At 42.8% G+C, this 23629-nt stretch overlaps 1 protein-coding gene across 1 annotated transcript in view; it reads right to left on the bottom strand.

Moving 5' to 3' along the window:
* slc18a2 (solute carrier family 18 member 2) overlaps positions 1 to 21573 on the bottom strand; it is a 120107-nt gene extending 98534 nt beyond the window's left edge. Inside the window, exons 1-2 of the mRNA XM_030156012.1 lie at positions 21332 to 21573; positions 14808 to 15141 (exon numbers count right to left, since the gene is read on the bottom strand). Coding sequence (XP_030011872.1) covers positions 14808 to 15141; positions 21332 to 21449 — 452 coding nt within the window. The 5' untranslated portion in view covers positions 21450 to 21573. The remainder of the gene's footprint in view (positions 1 to 14807; positions 15142 to 21331) is intronic.
* Positions 21574 to 23629: the final 2056 nt, after the last annotated feature.

Consider the following 23629-nt stretch of genomic DNA (forward strand, 5'->3'; position numbering starts at 1 on the left):
TAATAGAATCCTTCCAAACACAAGGAACCTTTTGATGTTGGAGAGACAACCTAAAAATAAAAGTGAAAATGTCTGCCAAATGGTCCACACAGTTTTTGAGGATACGAGCCCCAACACCATCAGGGCCGGGGCTCTTCCTCTTGTTAATACCCCTAAAACATTTCAGGACCTGATCCCTGCCCACCTGCACAGTGGTCTGTTCAGAGGTATTTTTACAATCGAAAAACTCCTTACTGAAATTGTGGATGTTAAAACAGATATAAAAAAAATCGTTCATTTGCCAGCTCAAGATCAGACTTGTCTTTCTGGGAGATGACATTCTTTTTAAGCGGCAACCCCATCATGGATTTAACCCCCTCCCAGGCTGGGCAGGAGTTTCCAGAGCTGAGGAGCTTCTCCACTTTGTCCATATAGGAGAACTTTGACACCTTCAAGTCTTTGCCTCTGAAGCTCTCTATGTCGGGTCATGTCACCCTGGTTAAAACATGTATTACGCTGTGTGATGGAGTTTTTCAAAGATTTAGAGATCCATGGCTTATTATTTGGATATACAGAAATTAGTTTCTGGGAATGACCAAGCTTTCACAGAAAGTAACATATGCAGAAACTGTCTCAGTCAATTCATCTAAATCCCCACAGGCTTCTTTAAACACGTCCCACTCCGTACAGTCATAACAGTCCTGGAGACACTGAATGGAGTCCTCCGACCAAACCGGAACCCTCCATGCATGGGAAGGAGCTCTCTGGTCTTGATCTCAGTTCTTGTATCTGTTCTAGTGGATCTCCAGGATCTTATTCCAGTCTGGGTCTCTGATTACTGGTAGGGCACAGGGGTTCATGTCCTGGATCAGCTGATTGATATATATACATATATATATATATATATATATATATATATATATATATATATATATATATATATATATGATACATACATACATACATACACACACACACACACACATATATATGATACATATATATATATATATATATATATATATATATATATATATATATATATATATATATATATGAAATATAGAATACAGTAACTGGGTTGGCCTTGATAATCTCCATGACATTAAAAAAACTTCATAAAAGTCGTAAAGTCTTGTTGTGTTCTGTGGTAACACTCTGAGGTGGAACTGTGGAGTGTCAGAGTGTTTTTAGGAGTGAACTCTGAAGGCTCATGAGGAAGTGAGTCACATGAGCACGGCAGAAGTCAGAGGTTTTTATAATCGAACACAATGGAACAGAAAAGATAATATAAGTGAAAGTGTTCCCATGTTCAGACAGACTGTCCTGGAACCACCTCCATCTACTGTTCAAGACAGAAGGAAAGAAGGACAGAAGGACAAAAGGAAAAGACAGAAGGACAGAGGGAAAGAAGGACAGAAGGAAAGGACAGAAGGAAAGAAGGACAAAGGAAAGAAGGACAGAAGGAAAGAGGAACAAAAGGAAAGAAGGAAAGAAGGACAGAGGGAAAGGACAGAAGGAAAGAATGACAGAAGGAAAGAAGGACAGAAGGAAAGAAGGACAGAAGGAAAGAAGAAAAGAAGGAAAGAAGAAAAGAAGGAAAGGACAGAGGGACAGAAGGACAGATTGAAAGAAGGCCAGAAGGAAAGAAGGACAGAGGGACAGAAGGAAAGGAAAGAAGGACAGAAGGAAAGAAGGACAGAACGAAAGGACAGAAAGAAAGAAGGACAGAGGGACAGAAGGAAAGAAAGACAGAAGGAAAGGAAAGAAGGACAGAGGGAAAGAAGGACAGAAGGAAAGAAGGACAGAGGGACAGAAGGAAAGAAGGACAGAGGGACAGAGGAAAGAAGGACAGAGGGACAGAAGGAAAGGACAGAAGGAAAGAAGGACAGAAGAAAAGGACAGAAGGAAAGAAGGACAGAGGGAAAGGACAGAAGGAAAGAATGACAGAAGGAAAGAAGGAAAGGACAGAAGGAAAGAAGGACAGAAGGAAAGAAGAACAGAAGGACAGAGGGACAGATAGAAAGAAGGACAGACGGAAAGGACAGATTGAAAGAAGGACAGAAGGAAAGGACTGAAAGAAAGAAGGACAGAAGGAAAGAAGGACAGAGGGACAGAAGGAAAGAAGGACAGAAGGAAAGGAAAGAAGGACAGAGGGAAAGAAGGACAGAAGGGAAGGACAGAAGGACAGAGGGACAGGAGGAAAGGACAGAAGGACAGAAGAAAAGGACAAAAGGAAAGAAGGACAGAGGGAAAGGACAGAAGGAAAGAATGAAAGAAGGAAAGGACAGAAGGAAAGAAGAACAGAAGGACAGAAGGACAGATAGAAAGAAGGACAGATGGAAAGGACAGAAAGAAAGAAAGAAAGAAAGAAAGAAAGAAAGACGGACAGGACAGAAGGACAGAAGGAAAGAATGACAGAGGGACAGAAGGAAAGGACAGAAAGAAAGAAGGACAGAAGGAAAGAAGGGCAGAAGGAAAGGACAGAAAGAAAAAAGGAAAGGACAGAGAGAAAGAAGGACAGAAGGAAAGAAAGAGAGGGACAGAAGGAAAGAAGGACAGTGGGACAGAAGGAAAGAGAGACAGAAGGAACAAAAGAAAGGACGGAAGGACAGAAGGAAAGGACAGAAGGAAAGAAAGAAGGAAAGGACAGAAGGAAAGGACAGAAGGACAGTGCAGGTGTTTTCCCACTGAACCCATGAATGTGTCTGATGACTGAAGCAGCACCAACGCCAAACTAACACTAAACTAACACCAAACTAACACTAAACTAACACCAAACTAACACTAAACTAACACCAAACTAACACTAAACTAACACCAAACTAACACTAAACTAACACCAAACTAACATCAACTAACACCAAACTAACACCAAACTAACACTAAACTAACACCAAACTAACATCAAACTAACACCGAACTAACACCGAACCAACACCGAACTAACACCAAACTAACACTAAACTAACACCAAACTAACACCAAACTAACACTAAACTAACACCGAACCAACACCGAACTAACACCGAACTAACACCAAACTAACACTAAACTAACACCAAACTAACACTAAACTAACACCAAACTAACACCAAACTAACACTAAACTAACACCAAACTAACACCAAACTAACACCAAACTAACACTAAACTAACACCGAACCAACACCGAACTAACACCGAACTAACACCAAACTAACACTAAACTAACACCAAACTAACACCAAACTAACACTAAACTAACACTAAACTAACACCAAACTAACACTAAACTAACACCAAACTAACACCAAACTAACATCAAACTACCGAACTAACACCGAACCAACACCGAACCAACACCGAACCAACACTAAACCAACACTAAACTAACACCAAACTAACACTAAACTAACACCAAACTAACACCAAACTAACACCAAACTAACACCAAACTAACATCAAACTAACACTAAACTAACACCAAACTAACACCAAACTAACACCAAACTAACACTAAACTAACACCAAACTAACACCAAACTAACACTAAACTAACACTAAACTAACACCAAACTAACACTAAACTAACACCAAACTAACACCAAACTAACACTAAACTAACACCAAACTAACATCAAACTAACACCAAACTAACACTAAACTAACACCAAACTAACACCAAACTAACACCAAACTAACACCAAACTAACATCAAACTAACACCAAACTAACACCAAACTAACACCAAACTAACACTAAACTAACACCAAACTAACACCAAACTAACACTAAACTAACACTAAACTAACACCAAACTAACACTAAACTAACACCAAACTAACACCAAACTAACACTAAACTAACACCAAACTAACACCAAACTAACACTAAACTAACACCAAACTAACATCAAACTAACACTAAACTAACACCAAACTAACACTAAACTAACACCAAACTAACACTAAACTCACACTAAACTAACACCAAACTAACATTAAACCAACACCAAACTAACGCACTGATCTCCCTTGGTGGAGGTCTGCGCTCTCCGAGTGCTTCTAGTTATTCTTGTGTCTTGCATAAAAACCTGTCCAGCCATTCCATGGGTTTATAAAACACCACAAATACAAACACCAGACAACGGACACAACAGATATGAACACAATGGAGCCATGGAGCTGTTGAAACAGACCCATCTGCTGCTTTTCCCAGCCTTTACAAACAAATACTGATCATTTAAATACATGTGAACTGAACAACTATCTCATCAGTGCTCCACAACACAAACATGTCATCAAACACACAGGCTCTCAGTTCATCACAGACGACAATTAAAAAAGAACATGGGATTCATTTTCCACGTCCTCCAAATCCCACAGTCCACACAGTCGGTTTTCTTCTGGGGTTTGGGTCCATCTGCCAGTTTCTAAAACCAAGGGAAGGATTCCTGTTCACAACTGAGTAATTAAGGACCTTTGGTTCCAGGTCACATTGGCGCTGACATCAAACTGTTTTCTGTGGTTTTAGTTGAATGTATGTCAACAGCTTCGGTTTAGTCAGTGGACCAGAGATAAAAGTGATGGACCAGCCCAAATCCACAGGGTTCTACCACTAGGGGTCACCGAGGGGTGGTTATCAAGGAGAAGAACTCTGTTCTCCTTTTCATGTTCTGTTCATTTGGTAACTAATGTGGCTGAGGGGCAGTGGGAGCCTATGGTGTGTATTTGGAGTGATTTGGAGTCATAGCAGTTTGGTGTAATATAACTGTTCTGTTTACTCTGAAGGGGGAAGTTGTTAGTGCTGGGGCCGTCCATTGTTTGTTTTGTCCTTGTCTCCACCTTTCATTGGGCTGACTGGAAACACCTGCCACTAATTCACCAGCCCATAAAAGCGCAGAGCTCCAACAGTGAAGACCAGTGGGTCCAGCGCTGCAGTTTGCTTTTTGTTTGTTTCAGCTTATGGTCATTTTTAAATAATCGTGGCCGTGTACAATTTTTCTTTTTGTATAATAAATTTTCAGTCTTTTTGCTCCACATTTTTCTTTGCTGTCTCCCAAAACATCTTTTTCTTTCTTTTAGTTTTTGTTACGTGTCGGCGCCCTAGACCTCCTGACATGTAACAAACTCCGACCAATCTGACGGAACAACATGCACCTCAACAGTGAGTTACTCTGAATGATCCTTCAAATAATGGGAGTTTTTCACCACTATTAAACACTAATGTCTACTTCTGAGTCCGACACTCTGTCAACCTTGTGATATCGATGATAAAATGAAGGATTAGTTTGTTAATAGTGATGAGTCCCTTTCAAGGAAGAGTCCAAATATAAAGGTTAATGCAGTCGAATATATTCAGGGTACATTTCCATCTGTGTCTGCATTGTTATAAAAACCCCTGTAATTTAACAGAATTTTCACTGTTTATTTGACAGATTTGTCCTGTATTTTGAAGATGCATGAAAACATCAATGAAATGACAAAAACAGACTGTGATTTTACATGTCAAATGGAAAATAACATGGGAGAAAAACTGTAACTGTGAATAACCAGAAAATTGCCACTATTTAAAAGATTTTTTTTTCTTTTTCACAGAAAAATACGGTTAAAATACATTTGCAAATGTATCGTAATTTCACAAATATTTCTTTTCTATTTATGAGATTAAACTGTTCATTTAAAGTTTAATACTGTAAAAAAAAAATTAAATAAAACCAGATAAAATTACTGACAGTTAACGGTAACAGACGTATTAGTTCTGTCAGTTGAACCAGACTTGTTTGTTCATTGACAAATATCTTGTGTAATTACAGGAGGTTTCACAACAAAACTGTTGAATAAATGTATTTTTGTGGATGTATAACATGTATAAGCACTGATAAACTGTCCAAATACAGTTTTTATCAGTGGATTGGACAACTGAGTCTGATTGTAAAGTATATGTCATTCAACCACAACACTTCACATATTCTTAAATTAACAGTAGAATATTGTAAATATAAATGGTTGCTTATCTGTATTAGGACACTTTTTAAAAGTAAAGATCATGCTGTGGTATGTTGGCCACAGTGCATTGTGGGTATTGGGCATGTTGTAGATTCTGTGTTGTTTTTCTGTGCAGGGGTTCAGCAGGGTTGTGCTGTTAGTGTAAATATGGGGCTAATGTGTGTTTGGTCATGTTTATTGGAATATGACCATTTTTTTACAGTTTTTTTTTTTTTTTACAGTCTACTCTTCCTTAGTGACATTAGCCTTGAACTACAGTTATCACTGGACTACAGATTAAACACCACAGGAGTTTCCCTCATAAACACACTGACAGGATGTGGTGTTGAACCACTACGCAGTAAATTTGCCAGTGTAAAAATGCAGTGTCAAAGTATTTTAATTCTTTCAAAGTTATTCCAACAATGGACAGAGTAAAATTTAACAGGATAACTTCCAGTGTTGGTGAAAATAATTGGAGTTAACAGAGGTTTTACACTGTCAGTGTCATATATTCAGTGTTAAAGTAAACTGACTCTCAAAGTTAATTCAACACCGATAACAGCAAGATACCTTTCAGTGTTAAAAAATAATGACTGTGAAAAGCCCCGCCCACCAACCTCTGTGCTCAAACTGAGTGAGAAGTTGGACTCTGGCATCGCCATCTTCCTCACATCGAAAAACTGCGTTTGTAAGTTTTTCTAAATAAACTATTGCTTTTGCTTTTCCATCCAAGCAGAATCTGTACAAGAATAAAGTTACGTCGTTGTTGTCAGTGTTGGGTACGTGTTTTCAAATACCGAATTTCAAATGGATAAGGTGATATCGGGTTTCATCGTACATGTCATTTTATGTTTACTTTTAATTACAATATTTCATTTTTACTTGGAATAAATTGGGAACAGAAATAATTGCATCTTTTTTTCCTCCTGCAGACACTGGGACTATAGTCCATCATATGTAACACTGGTAGGAGGCAGTTCAAAATCAACACTCTTTGGAGTAATTTATTTATCAACATGTAGTGTTAAGTAGGTTTAACACTGGAAAAGTTTTTTCTTAACACTTAACTCTTCAGCATTGAGTGTGAATAACACTATGGGTGTTACTTCTCAAATAGTGTAAAACTTGATTGACACTATGTAGTGTAGTGTAAAATATTAACTCTTACTAGAGTAAAGTTGACTCTGGAAACATAACTCTATGTTAAGTGTAAATTTTACACTTTATAGATAGGGACCATATGTTCACTGAGGTAGTCCATCCATCCATCCATCCATCCATTATCCACTGTGTATCCGGGGCCAGGTCGCGGGGGTAACAGTCTAAGCAGGGATGCCCAGACTTCCCTCTCCTCAGACTCCTCCTCCAGCTCTTCCGGGGGGACCCCGAGGCGTTCCCAGGCCAGCCGAGTGATATAGTCTCTCCAACGTGTCCTGGGTCTTCCCCGGGGTCTCCTCCCGGCGGGACATGCCCGGAACACCTCCCCAGGGAGGCGTCCAGGAGGCATCCGAAACAGATGCCCGAGCCACCTCAGCTGGTTCCTCTGGATGTGGAGGAGCAGCGGCTCTACTCCAAGCTCCTCCCTGGTGACTGAGCTCCTCCCCCTGTCCCTAAGGGTGCGCCCAGCCACCCAACGGAGGAAACTCATTTGGACCGCTCGTATCCGGGATCTGGTCCTTTCGGTCCTGACCCAAAGCTCATGACCATAGGTGAGGGTAGGAACGTAGACTGACCGGTAAATCGAGAGCTTTGCCTCTCAGCTCAGCTCCTTCTTCGCCACGACAGACCGGTACAACGACCGCATCACTGCAGACGCTGCACCGATCACTGAAGTAGTGTTAAAATTAACTCTTTAAGTGTTATATAACCACTGGCGATTTGACTGTGTCCCTTCTATTTGGCATGGACGTGGTTCCACTCCTGACTGAGCTGCCTTGGTCTAGTCTGTCCCCAGTTACAGACGGGTATCCACATTACCTCCATTCTCCTAAATCTGAGAAAAACTTATTGACAAAAGAATCTTGATCAAAAATGGTGTTGTTTATGCTTCTTTTAGGAAAACTTTGTCTCACCTGTACAGTTTATTGTATTTAAAGGTCAAGGTGGAGGTTCCTTTATTCATACTCGTAGGTAGATTTGTTTTGCAGTCGAGGTGATTGTTTTGGCATTACAGCAGACACAGAGTAAACATATTCGACAGTTACTGGATCCAGCCTCCAGACAAACAGTGCTCAGTGTTCATTACTGTAGCAGCATGGATAAGGAAAAAAATTAAAGAAATAAATAAGATCAAATAAATAAAAACAAAATGCAATAAAACACAATAAAAACTCAGAAGATAAAAACAGTCTGGAATGAAAACCAGGATAAGAACATAAAATTTAAGAATTAGAAGTCCCAATATTAATAAATAGAGCAAAGAAATAGAATAAATAAGTAAAATAAGTAAATACAATGCAATGTCACTGTTTCTTTTTGAGCTCAGTGACGGCGACAGGAACAAAAGTGTTTTTATAAACACTGTGTCCTGTACCTGGAACTAAAAACATCCAATGTCCAGAGGAAAGGAGCTGGAATTCAGCTGGTAAAGGATGGGAGTCATTATTAAGAACTGATGAAAGCCTCCTCTGGACCTGTTTAGTGGACAGGGAGGAGGGACCAGACTGGGACTGACCATCTGACCATTGTGGATTCTGCACACCACGATTATTTTCTTTTTATTGTGTGAAAAAAACACATGAACTAAATAAATTTGTGTTTCACATCATGGATCATGAGTGTGATTGGGCTGTTGATGTGATTCCTCCATGAGGGGGATTCATTCTGAATCCACTTAAAGACAAAGGACAGAAAAACACACAAGCTATTTATGGAGACACATCCGAACATGAGTCAGATCACACAAAAGAAAACACAGAAAAAAAAAACAACAACCAAAGAAGTGGAACAAGTGTGGAGCTGTTACTGAGCAGCTACAGGCAAACACTGGAGGAACAACACCAGCACCAACACTGGAGGAACAACACCAGCACCAACACTGGAGGAACAACACCAGCACCAACACTGGAGGAACAACACCAGCACCAACACTGGAGGAACAACACCAGCACCAACACTGGAGGAACAACACCAACACCAACACTGGAGGAACAACACCGGCACCAACACTGGAGGAACAACACCAACACCAACACTGGAGGAACAACACCAGCACCAACACTGGAGAAACAACACCGGCACCAACACTGGAGGAACAACACCAACACCAACACTGGAGGAACAACACAGGCACCAACACTGGAGGAACAACACCGGCACCAACACTGGAGGAACAATACCAGCACCAACACTGGAGGAACAACACCAGCACCAACACTGGAGGAACAACACCAGCACCAACACTGGAGGAACAACACCAGCACCAACACTGGAGGAACAACACCAGCACCAACACTGGAGGAACAACACCAGCACCAACACTGGAGGAACAACACCAGCACAGCACCAACACTGGAGGAACAACACTAGCACCAACACTGGAGGAACAACACCAGCACCAACACTGGAGGAACAACACCAGCACCAACACTGGAGGAACAACACCAGCATCAACACTGGAGGAACAACACCAGCACCAACACTAGAGGAACAACACCAGCATCAACACCGGAGGAACAATACCAGCCCCAACACTGGAGGAACAACACCAGCACCAACACTGGAGGAACAACACCAGCACCAACACCGGAGGAACAGCACCAACACTGGAGGAACAACACCAGCACCAACACTGGAGGAACAACACCAACATCAACACCGGAGGAACAATACCAGCCCCAACACTGGAGGAACAACACCAGCACCAACACTGGAGGAACAACACCAGCACCAACACCGGAGGAACAACACCGGCACCAACACTGGAGGAACAACACCAACATCAACACCGGAGGAACAACACCAGCACCAACACTGGAGGAACAACACCAGCACCAACACCGGAGGAACAACACCGGCACCAACACTGGAGGAACAACACCAACATCAACACCGGAGGAACAATACCAGCCCCAACACTGGAGGAACAACACCAGCACCAACACTGGAGGAACAACACCAGCACCAACACCGGAGGAACAACACCGGCACCAACACTGGAGGAACAACACCAACATCAACACCGGAGGAACAACACCAGCACCAACACCGGAGGAACAACACCAGCACCAACACCGGAGGAACAACACCAGCACCAACACTGGAGGAACAACACCAACATCAACACCGGAGGAACAATACCAGCCCCAACACTGGAGGAACAACACCAGCACCAACACTGGAGGAACAACACCAGCACCAACACTGGAGGAACAACACTAGCACCAACACTGGAGGAACAACACCAGCACCAACACTGGAGGAACAACACCAACACTGGAGGAACAACACTAGCACCAGGACCACAGAATCCCTCCTACAGAGTCCAAATCTAGGGAATGAAACCAGAGGAAGTCAAGGAAAACTCCAGACCCAGTATTTTCCCAGAGAAGGTCCAGGTAGCCCTATGGGAACCTGGACCTAGTGGCTCACAGTGGTATTACACTGTCAGAGTCTTCTGCAGTGTTAAGTCCATACCTCCAATTCACTGACAGTCTAGTTTGAAAAAACTCAACACTTACACTAGAGCTGAGCAACTAATTGCAAAAGCAATGTGGTGTTGTGCAGTTATACTGAAAAAATGCAAAAGGCTGGAATAATTTTCTTTAAAAATGCATGAAATTCATAATAATAATGTTCTGAGGGTCTGAGTTTAGACTGAATGAATACAGACTGAAGCTCCATCTGATGGAGCAAACAGTTACAGCTATCCAAGACAAAGGCCCAACCCTAATTCACCGCTTGGCCCCTCCTCCTCCATTTTCTGCATTCACGTGAAGGGGTGGGGAGGGGCTAAGGGGGAGGGGCTGTTTGACCCTCCACAGGACCACCCTCCAAACACAGCGGTCAGGGAAATTTCCCATAATTCAGTTCCAATCATTAGTCAGATGGAGGTAAACACAGCAAAATAAGAGATGAAACACACAAATCTGAGGTCCCGATAAGGGGGGGTGCATGAAAAATTCATGGGGCCCAGTGTTTGGGGGGGGGCGGGGCATAGAGCAGTGAAGGGGGCCCAGGGGAGGTAGAAGTTGGACAAATTTTGTGTAAGATCTGCTAGAGAAGTCTGGAGCGGAACGGTAAAAGGATCTTAAGCTTCAGTTTTGTTTTCATGCTAGCATAAGTGATGTTATTCACAGAACGCACCTCTACGTACAACCCCCCCCACCCCCCCGTCCGACAGATTGATAAGATGGTCAATTACTGTAGGGTCCACATTGATTATGCTTTCATGGGGCCCATAAACGCTAGCGGTGCCCCTGACACAAATGTCCGGATTTACTTCAGAAACAACTGAAACATCATGTGGTCGTCCATTTAATGTGGTTTCAATGGCTTACAGATCACATGTGTGCAATTTGTGGTTGATACACACAAAAAGATGTCAGAACAAAGTTACATCTGTTTATAGTGACATGGATGTCGGAACAGGTCTGGAAGGGTTGGACCATTAAAGGGGGAGGGGCCAAAGTTCAAACATCTGTTTATAGTGACATGGATGACGGAACAGGTCTGGAAGGATTGGACCATTAAAGGGGAGGGGCCAAAGTTCAAACATCTGTTTATAGTGACATGGATGACGGAACAGGTCTGGAAGGATTGGACCATTTCAGAGAAGAATGAGTACACCACTACCCCTTAGAACTGAGGTTAAAGGGGGAGGGGCCAAGGGGTGGATTTGGATTGGGCCAAAGTCTATTGCGTACACTTCGGGATGGGAACAGAGAACCAGTTCTTGTGGAGAACAGCAGCTCAGTCTGTTTTCAGCCCTGGATCCATTGGAGCCGTTTGTTCCAGAACTAGCCTTTGGCTCACTTCCGTTGTTCAAATGTCAAAGCAGTAATCGGGCTAAATTCCAGGATAAACCAACCCATCTGAGTCCCCCTGGAGGAGCTGGTCTCAGCTGGTCTCAGCTGGTCTCAGTCGCTCCACAGAGTGTTTGGTTTCCAGTGTGACCATGTGACCACAGCGGTAGACCACTACAGTTTTCTACCACTCTGGGTATGACCCACTGTGATGTCACAAACATTAGCATAAAGCAGAGCGGCTCTGCCCGTCGTAAACAGACCGTCAGCTAAAGAACTGAAGCCGCTTCATACCATTGGTCAGCTGATGGACAAGGAGGAGGAGCCATTTGGACCAAGACCACATAGAATGTCTGACTGGTATTTGAGTAACACGCACAAAAACTACCAACTATTCAATATTTTCAGTGAACGTATGAAGGAACCACCTGTTTCTATGGGCATGGTTTTGGGGGCGGAGCTATGTGAACACAAACCAAACAAGGCGATGAACACTGGAACACACTCGAATACATTAGTCCTTGAATCCTAACAGAATTCCTCTGTGAAAACACCCTGAAGCTCCTCAGAGTCAGGAAATGTCAGCACAGTAGCAGCTGCTTTGGTTTGTATTCGATCAGTGCCAATATCGGAAACATCGTGATGCAACAGGTTTTTTTCAGATGCAGTTTTTAAGTTTTTATTGGAATGCCCTTTGTGGTGGACAGTTTTCTTTTTTTTTGTTTTGTATAAAGTTGTGGAACCCTTGTCTAGGGCTGTTAGAAAATATCGGTTCTGCAATATATCGCGACATTTCATTTCACGATACTGTATCAATATTAAAAAGTACTGTATGGATATTTTTAGGTATTTATTCAAATGCAGATATGGTGGAGATTCATTTTTGTTTTTCTTTATTGTTACCTCCGCCAGGAAGGATTGTGATCACTTTGCTTTGTATGTTTGTTTGTGAGTTTGTTTGTTTGTTTGTTAGCAGGATAACTCAAAAAGTTATGGACGGATTTTCAGGAAATGTTCAGGAAATGTTGATACTGGCACAAGGAAGAAATTATTACATTTTGGTGGTGAATGGGGGGGGGGGGCAGATCTGTCTTGGCGGAGGTCTGCGCTCTCAAGTGCTTTTCTTGTTTATATTTTATTTATTATTATTTAACACTCTTTTATTAAATCCTGGTTCTTTGAATCATCCTAAAAGCACTTTTTTCTGTCTGAGAGGCAGATGGGAGTTCCTCTGGAAAAAATTAGAGACATTCTGTAAATATAACGTTAGATCATCTGATCAAATACAAATGTGTTTAGTATTTGTGCAGATTTATGGTGGAATTCAATTCTTCCAGGAAATAATCTTAAAAAAAAAAAAAAGAAACAAACAAAAAATCACCTATTTAACAGTATCGTGATTAGGGCTGTAAGAAAATATCGGTTCTGCAATATCTCCCGATGTTTCATTTCACAATACTGTATCGATATTAACCCTTTCATGAATTATGAGAACCTTAATCAACATTTATTTCCTGAGTGTTTTTATTCCTCTTTTGGCATGAAAAAAACAATGTGACTGAAAATTTCCTTATGAACCCATTTTTCATGGAGTTAAAAATAATGTCAGCTTCACACCATGCATTTAATTTTGGAAGCAAAGAAACATGGATTTACTGATATATCGTGAAAAGTATGAAATAAAACCCTTTTTAATGCAGCTAATCTGCTGTTTTCTCACATTTTAACATACTCTAATACTAGTCATTAATCACTTCATGGAAATAATATGCCAAAAAAAAAATATTTTTTTTGTTAAAAAAAAACAACAACAAAAAAAAAACAGTTAATTGCAGTTTAGTAACAATAACAAGCAATGATCTTTTTTTTTTCTTTTTTTTTTTTTAGTTTGGTTTATTTTGAATATGCAACAAGACAAAGTAATCTTACTTAGTCCTTAGAAATAAAACAGGTAGTAAGAGGTCATGGAAGAAAACAAAAAACAAAACAAAACTTATACATATACATGACTTCATTTGCACATTCTAAAAGGAGTGGGAGGAAGTCTAATTTATTGAATCCCACCCCTTCAACACTCAAACCTGTTTGTGCAGATCAGGTTTATCTAGAACATAAAGTTACACTAATGCTCTGAATGTCAGTCTATTATTATTGGATGGTGCATCAGTGTCCACTGTGTTGGCTGATATGGAACTGAAACAACCAAACCCATGAATATACAAGAGAACAGCTGGAGAAGAACTGTCCACTGGAGTGACCACTAGAGTGACCACTGTGCATGAAAGGGTTAAAGAGTACTGTATGGATATTTTTAGGTATTTATTCAAATGCAGATATTGTGGAGGTTCATTTTGTTTTTCTTTTTTGTTTATATTTTATTTCTTCTTATTTCACACTCTTTTATTCCATAATGTTGGTTCCTTTGTTTGGATTGAACTCAAATCCTGTTCTGATGTTAGTTGTGAACTAATAGAATCTGAACATTTGAACAGGATCTGAAACTGGAATGTCTGGAAAACAGAATTTCAGTTTGAACACAGTTGGAACATTTGGCGACAGAACATTAGATCCTGTTGGGATCAAATACTAATGTGTTTAGTATTTGTGCAGATTTATGATGGAATTCAATTCTTCAAGGAAAAAAATCATTTAAAAAAAAAGAAACAAACAAAAAATCGCCTTTTTAACAGTACCATGATATATGGTACGGTGATCCTAGTGTTGTGATTTGTATCGTATCTCCAGATTCGTGCTGATACACAGCCCTTCTCTTGTTCATAAATGCGGACAGAAAACCCATGACTGGGTCTGAGCAGGTTCAACAAATCAACTTCTGACGACCTTTCACAAAAATGCCTTTGGTTAACAAGGCGGCGTGGCTCCGCCCACTCACCTGTTGGTCAGCGGTCCGATGAAGGGGTTGGTAATGACCTGGACGGCGGCTTTGGAGGCGAACAGCATCCCCACTTTAATGTTCTCGTTGACCAGCGTGCTGGAGGAGCGCGGGCACTCGGACAAGTTAGCCGGAGGGGTGGGGGTGGGGCTGAGGGCAGGGGGGGTGGGGTCCGGTGACCTGGCGGTGGCGTTGTACCCCGATGACCTCACCGTGTTGTCGTATAAGGACACGATGCTGCTGAAGGCGGCCGGAGCGTTGGACTGAGAAGTACTGGTGTTGACCACTTTAGACGACTCATCCAGGTTATAGAGGTAACTGGGAATGATGGGAACTGTGGAGACAAAGAGGACCAGTAAGACCAGGACCAGGACCGGTTAGAAGACCAGAGGTAACTGGGAATGATGGGAACTGTGGAGACAAAGAGGACCAGTAAGACCAGGACCGGTTAGAAGACCAGACGTAACTGGGAATGATGGGAACTGTGGAGACAAAGAGGGCCAGTAAGACCAGGACCAGGACCAGTTAGAAGACCAGAGGTAACTGGGAATGATGGGAACTGTGGAGACAAAGAGGACCAGTAAGACCAGGACCGGTTAGAAGACCAGAGGTGACTGGGAATGATGGGAACTGTGGAGACAAAGACCAGTTAGACCAGGACCAGTGAGACCAGGACCAGTTAGAAGGACCAGGAAGAAGACCAGAGGTAACTGGGAATGATGGGGACTGTGGAGACAAAGAGGACCAGTAAGACCAGGACCAGTAAGGAGGACCAGGACCAGAGGTAACTGGGAATGATGGGAACTGAGGAGACAAAGAGGACCAGTAAGACCAGGACCAGGACCAATTAGAAGACCAGAGGTAACTGGGAATGATGGGAACTGTGGAGACAAAGACCAGTTAGACCAGGACCAGTGAGACCAGGACCAGTTAGCAGGACCAGGACCAGTTAGAAGACCAGAGGTAACTGGGAATGATGGGAACTGTGAGACAAAGAGGATCAGTTAGACCAGGACCAGTTAGCAGGACCAGGACCAGTTAGAAGACCAAAGGTAACTGGGAATGATGGGAACTGTGGAGACACAAGGACCAGTAAGACCAGGACCAGTGAGAAGGACCAGGACCAGTGACAAGACCAGGACCAGTTAGAAGGACCAGTGAGAAGACCAGGACCAGTGAGAGGATGAGGGCCAGTGAGAAGGACCAGGACCAGTGAGAAGGACCAGGATCAAGGACCCTTACAGACCAAAACGTCCACCTTTAACCCCTCTAATCCTGTCAGTCCATGTCAATAATTGGCATCAAATACAGTTCTTCATCTTTTCATGGTCATCAGATATGACCATATTTGGATGTTCAGAGGCTCTGTAGTTACCGTGGAAACACAGTCATCTTCTCCAACATTGATTCTCCAGTCAAACCCATGCAGTTGGATCAATGCCAGTGGATGGACATACTGGGTTTATGATTATATATATATATATATATATATATATATATATATATATATATATATATATACGTATATATGTGTGTGTGTGTGTGTGTATATATATATATATATATATATATATATATATATATATATACGTATATATGTGTGTGTGTGTGTGTGTGTGTGTATATATATATATATATATATATATATATATATATATATATATATATATATATATATATATATATATGAACAAAAATAAAGAAAATATTTACGAAATCCTAAATAACATGAAAAAAAGCAACAAATGAACCAAAATTAAGTAAAAATAAACTGGGGTCGGGGTGGAGTTTGGGGAGGCCATGGGGAGGGGGGGGACTGTCTGTGCCTCAGGAGGTGAAGCAGTGCACCACCAACACTGTTTCCAGTGGAAGTGGGAGGAGCTGACCTCCACTGGAGGTGTGGTCGGACAGTGGAAGGAGTACTGGGAGGATCTGCTCAGTCCTACTGTCATGTCTGCCATGGAGGAAGCAGAGGATGAGGTCTGAGGTGGACTGGTCCAGGTCCCAGAGGTGGACTGGTCCAGGTCTCAGAGGTGGACTGGTCCAGGTCTCAGAGGTGGACTGGTCCAGGTCTCAGAGGTGGACTGGTCCAGGTCCCAGAGGTGGACTGGTCCGCCACCCCAGCTGAAGTCCCCTAGGTGGTTGGACAGGGCACCAGGGGTGGATGAGGTCCGCCCTGAGTCCCTTCAGTCTGGATGTGCAGGACTGTCCTGGTGGACTCGTCTCTGTAACATGCCGTGGCAGTCGGGGACAGTCCCTCTGGATTGGCAGACCGGGGTGGTGGTCCCCCTTTTTAAGAAGGGGGACTGAAGGATGTGCTCCACCCACAGGGGGGTCCCACTCCTCAGCCTCCAGGGGAAGTCTATTCCAGGTACTGAAGAGGAGGATCCGACCCATAGTCCAACCTCGGATCCAGGAGGAACAATGTGGTTTTCATCCTAGTTGTGGAACACTGGACTAGGTCTACATTCTCCATCAGGTGCTCAAGGGTTCATGGGAGTTCGTCCAACCGGTCCATACGTGTTTTGTAGATTTGGAGAAGGCGTTGGACCATGTCCCTGGTGGTATCCTGTGGGGGGTGCTTCAGGAGTATGTGGTCCAGGGTCCTCTGCTCAGGGCAGTCCGGTCCTTGTATGACTGAAGCAGGAGCCTGGTCCTCATGACCATTAGTCAGTCAGACCTGTTCCAGGTGCACATGGGACTCCAGCAGAGCTGACCTTTGGCACCGGTTCTGTTCATAATTTTTATGGACAGAATTTCTCGGTGCAGCCAGGGGCCAGAGGGGGTCCGGTTTGGGCCAGAGGGGGTCCGGTTCGGGGCTGGAGGGGGTCTGGTTTGGGGACCACAGGATTTCATCTCTGCTTTTTGCAGATGATGTTGTCCTGTTGGCCTCATGGAACCTGGACCTTCAGCGTGACCTGGACTGGGATGAGGATCAGCGCCTCCAAATCTGAGCCCATGGTTCTGGACCAGATAAAGGTGGTCTGCCCTCTCCGGGTCAGTGGAGAGACTTTGACCCCAGTGGAGGAGGTCCAGTATGTGGGTCTGGTTCACAGTGAAGGAAGGATGGAGGTTCAGATTGACAGGTGGATGGGTGGAGGTTCAGATTGACAGGTGGATGGGTGGAGGTTCAGATTGACAGGTGGATGGGTGCAGCGTCTGCAGTGCTTGTATGGGTCTGTTGTGGTTCAGAAGGAGCTGAGCCCAAAGGAGAAGCCCTGGATTTACCCTCAGTCTACGTTCAGACCCTCACCTGTGGTCCTGAGCTGTGGATCAGGACCCAAAGGACCAGATCCAGGATCCAAGCGATCCAAATGAGTTTCCTCTGTAGGGTGGGTGGGTCCTCCCTTAGGAATAGGGGGAGGAGCTCAGTCAGCAGGGAGGAGCTCAGAGTAGAACCGCTGCTCCTCCACATCCAGAGGAACCAGCTGAGGTGGAACAGACATCTGGTTCAGATCCTCCTGGACTCTTCCCTGGGGAGGTGTTCTGGGCATGTCCCACCAGGAGGAGGAGTCTGAGGAGAGGGAGGAGTCTAAGGAGAGGGAGGAGTCTAAGGAGAGGGAGGTGTTCTGGGCATGTCCCACCGGGAGGAGGAGTCTGAGGAGAGGGAGGAGTGCGGGCATCCCTGCTTAGACTGTTACCCCTGTGACCCGGCCCCGGATAAGAGGAAGATAATGGATGTAAAAGCAGAACCGAAAAAGCAACAAAATTAACAAAAGCAACCGAAGTGAACAAGAAAATGAACAACAATGAATAATAATGAGCACTAATTGAACAAAATAATAAATAACATGTAAAAAAGAAGCCATAAACTGAACAAAATTGAAGAAAATAAAATCCTAACCCCATGCAGCTGGATCAGTGGATGGACACACAGTTTATGTTCAGTTCATGAAAAAGATGCTGTTGATTCACTTTGATCTGTTTCTGATAGAAATAATACATTTTATTTATTGGCCCCTTTCTTGGGTTCACATCTAGATTAAATAAAATGGACCCAAAAAAGTACATGCTGAAAAATAGCATGAAAAAGAAGCACAAAATAAACTAAAATTAAGTAAAGAATGAAATAAGCAGCAAAATGAACAAAACCAGCTGAAGTAATGAATAAAATGAACAAAATTGATTAAAAAAAAAAAAAAAACATAAACATTGATTCCCCAGTCAAACCCATGGAGCTGAATCAGTGCCAATGGATGGGCACACTGGGGTTATACATAGATACACAATAGATAAATAACCTGAAAAAAGAAGCAAAAAGTAGACCAAAATTAAGTAAGAAAGAATAAAATAAGCAACAAAATGAGAGAAAAAAAAACCCAAAAACAGCAATAGTAACAAACAAATGGAACAAAAATGAATAAAAACTGAACAAAATAGTAAGTAACATGAATAAAATAAGACACAAACTGCACAGAATTAGAAAAAATAATATAAAATTAAACAAAATGAACAAAGACTAATAAAATAATAAATAAAATGTACAAAATAAAAAAAATGAATAAGAAAATCTAAAAAATAATAAATAACATGGAGAAAAAATGACTGAAATCAGTTTAAATATAGAGGATAATATTAAAATAAATGTGATAAATAACATAAATCAGTTTAAATATAGAGAATAATATTAGAATAAATGTGATTAATAACATAAATCAGTTTAAATATAGAGAATAATATTAGAATAAATGTGATTAATAACATAAATCAGTTTAAATATAGAGGATAATATTAGAATAAATGCAAATAAATAACATATATCAGTTAACATACAGAGGATAATATTAGAATAAATGTGATAAATAACATAAATCAGTTTAAATATAGAGGATAATATTAGAATAAATGTGATTAATAACATAAATCAGTTTAAATATAGAGGATAATATTAGAATAAATGTGATTAATAACATAAATCAGTTTAAATATAGAGGATAATATTAGAATAAATATGATAAATAACAAATCAGTTTAAATATAGAGGATAATATTAGAATAAATGTGATTAATAACATAAATCAGTTTAAATATAGAGGATAATATTAGAATAAATGTGATAAATAACATAAATCAGTTTAAATATGGAGGATAATATTAGAATAAATGTGATAAATAACATAAATCAGTTTAAATATAAAGGATAATATTAGAGTAAAATGTGATTAATAACATAAATCAGTTTAAATATAGAGGATAATATTAGAATAAATGTGATTAATAACATACATCAGTTTAAATATAGAGGATAATATTAGAATAAATGTGATTAATAACATAAATCAGTTTAAATATAGAGGATAATATTAGAATAAATGTGATTAATAACATACATCAGTTTAAATATAGAGGATAATATTAGAATAAATGTGATTAATAACATACATCAGTTTAAATATAGAGGATAATATTAGAATAAATGTGATTAATAACATACATCAGTTTAAATATAGAGGATAATATTAGAATAAATGTGATAAATAACATAAATCAGTTTAAATATAGAGGATAATATTAGAATAAATGTGATAAATAACATAAATCAGTTTAAATATAGAGGATAATATTAGAATAAATGTGATTAATAACATAAATCAGTTTAAATATAGAGGATAATATTAGAATAAATGTGATAAATAACATAAATCAGTTTAAATATAGAGGATAATATTAGAATAAATGTGATAAATAACATACATCAGTTTAAATATAGAGGATAATATTAGAATAAATGTGATAAATAACATACATCAGTTTAAATATAGAGGATAATATTAGAATAAATGTGATAAATAACATACATCAGTTTAAATATAGAGGATAATATTAGAATAAATGTGATAAATAACATAAATCAGTTTAAATATAGAGGATAATATTAAAATAAATGTGATAAATAACATACATCAGTTTAAATCCTTTGGTGTTCTCAGTCCCAGTGGGTCCATCTGGGTTCTAGGTGGTCCAGTATTCTGGTTCTGGTCTGGTTCTAGGTGGTCCAGTATTCTGGTTCTGGTCTGGTTCTACAGCTGATACTGGACTGGTTTCAGTCGATCGTTGAAGTCTGGACCACATACACAACAGAGACCTGGGACATGTGGACCAGGTGTGGACCGGGTTTGGACCTTGGACAAGGTCTGGACCGGGTTTGGACCAGGTTTGGACCTTGGACCAGGTCTTGGACCAGAACCAGCTGTTGAGTCAAACACAGAAAACCCAGTGTAGATCAGAGGTGAGTACGTCTGAACCAGGTCTGGACCAGGTTTGGACCTTGGACCAGGTCTGGACCAGGTCTGGACCTGGTCTGGACCAGGTCTGGACCAGGTCTGGACCTTGGACCAGGTCTGGACCAGGTCTGGAACCAGACCCACCTGTGGAGTCAAATACAGAAACCACAACAGCGTAGATGCAGAGGTGAGTACGGGTCTGGACCAGGTCTGGACCTTGGACCAGGTCTAGATCAGGTCTGGATCAGCCCCAGCTGTGCAGTCAAACACACAGTAGAGTAGATGATAGTTTGTACGTACCGACCACAGTCATTAACATGTTATCCAGAAGCAGAGCCACGAACACTATGAACAGGATGAGTTTCCTGGACTGACGGTCCTCCTGCAGCCACTGACGGAGCACCTCCACCCTGGACATGATGGATGAAGACTGAGGAGGAGAAGAGAGGAGAAGAGAGTAGAGGAGGAGAGAGAGGAGGAGGAGGAGAGAGGGAGGAGAGAGGGAGGAAAGAGGGAGGAGCAGAAGAAGAGGAGGAGGGGCTACAGCAGCCACTGACGGAGCACCTCCACCCTGGACATGATGGATGAAGACTGAGGAGGAGAAGAGAGGAGAGGAGAGTAGAGGAGGAGAGAGGAGGAGAGAGGGAGGAGAGAGGGAGGAAAGAGGGAGGGGCAGAAGAAGAGGAGGAGGGCTACAGCAGCCACTGATGGAGCACCTCCACCCTGGACATGATGGATGAAGACTGAGGAGGAGAAGAGAGGAGAGGAGAGGAGAGGAGGAGAGAGAGGGAGGAGAGAGGGAGGAGCAGAAGAAGAGGAGGAGGAGCTACAGCAGCCACTGACGGAGCACCTCCACCCTGGACATGATGGATGAAGACTGAGGAGGAGAAGAGAGGAGAGGAGAGGAGAGGAGAGGAGAGGAGAGGAGGAGAGGAGGAGGAGGAGAGAGGGAGGAGAGAGGGAGGAAAGAGGGAGGGGCAGAAGAAGAGGAGGAGGAGCTACAGCAGCCACTGACGGAGCACCTCCACCCTGGACATGATGGATGAAGACTGAGGAGGAGAAGAGAGGAGAGGAGAGTAGAGAAGGAGAGAGGAGGAGAGAGGAGGAGAGAGGGAGGAGCTGAAGAGGAGGAGGAGGAGCTACTGCAGCCACTGACGGAGCATCTCCACCCTGGACATGATGGATGAAGACTGAGGAGGAGAAGAGAGGAGAGGAGAGGAGAGGAGAGGAGAGGAGGAGGAGAGAGAGGGAGGAGAGAGGGAGGAGCTGAAGAGGAGGAGGAGCTACTGCAGCCACTGACGGAGCACCTCCACCGTGGACATGATGGATGAAGACTGAGGAGGAGAAGAGACGAGAGGAGAGAAGAGGAGGAGAGAGAGGAGGAGGAGGAAAGAGGGAGGAGAGAGGGAGGAAAGAGGGAGAAGCTGAAGAAGAGGAGGAGGAGCTACTGCAGCCACTGATGGAGCACCTCCACCCTGGACATGATGGATGAAGACTGAGGAGGAGAAGAGAGGAGAGGAGAGTAGAGGAGGAGAGAGGAGGAGAGAGGGAGGAGCTGAAGAGGAGGAGGAGGAGGAGCTACTGCAGCCACTGACAGAGCACCTCCACCCTGGACATGATGGATGAAGACTGAGGAGGAGAGGAGAGGAGAGGAGAGGAGAGGAGAGGAGAGGAGAGGAGAGGAGAGGAGGAGAGAGAGGAGGAGGAGGAGAGAGGGAGGAGAGAGGGAGGAAAGAGGGAGGGGCAGAAGAAGAGGAGGAGGAGCTACAGCAGCCACTGACGGAGCACCTCCACCCTGGACATGATGGATGAAGACTGAGGAGGAGAAGAGAGGAGAGGAGAGTAGAGAAGGAGAGAGGAGGAGAGAGGAGGAGAGAGGGAGGAGCTGAAGAGGAGGAGGAGGAGCTACTGCAGCCACTGATGGAGCATCTCCACCCTGGACATGATGGATGAAGACTGAGGAGGAGAAGAGAGGAGAGGAGGAGAGAGAGGGAGGAGAGAGAGGGAGGAGAGAGGGAGGAGCTGAAGAGGAGGAGGAGCTACTGCAGCCACTGATGGAGCACCTCCACCCTGGACATGATGGATGAAGACTGAGGAGGAGAAGAGACGAGAGGAGAGAAGAGGAGGAGAGAGAGGAGGAGGAGGAAAGAGGGAGGAGAGAGGGAGGAAAGAGGGAGGAAAGAGGGAGGAGCTGAAGAAGAGGAGGAGGAGCTACTGCAGCCACTGATGGAGCACCTCCACCCTGGACATGATGGATGAAGACTGAGGAGGAGAAGAGAGGAGAGGAGAGTAGAGGAGGAGAGAGGAGGAGAGAGGGAGGAGCTGAAGAGGAGGAGGAGGAGGAGCTACTGCAGCCACTGACAGAGCACCTCCACCCTGGACATGATGGATGAAGACTGAGGAGGAGAAGAGAGGAGAGGAGAGGAGAGGAGGAGAGAGGGAGGAGCTGAAGAGGAGGAGGAGGAGCTACTGCAGCCACTGATGGAGCACCTCCACCCTGGACATGATGGATGAAGACTGAGGAGGAGAAGAGAGGAGAGGAGAGGAGAGTAGAGGAGGCGAGAGGAGGAGAGAGGGAGGAGCTGAAGAGGAGGAGGA

This window comes from Sphaeramia orbicularis, chromosome 15, assembly GCF_902148855.1.
Source record: "Sphaeramia orbicularis chromosome 15, fSphaOr1.1, whole genome shotgun sequence".
Classification (NCBI taxonomy): domain Eukaryota; kingdom Metazoa; phylum Chordata; class Actinopteri; order Kurtiformes; family Apogonidae; genus Sphaeramia; species Sphaeramia orbicularis.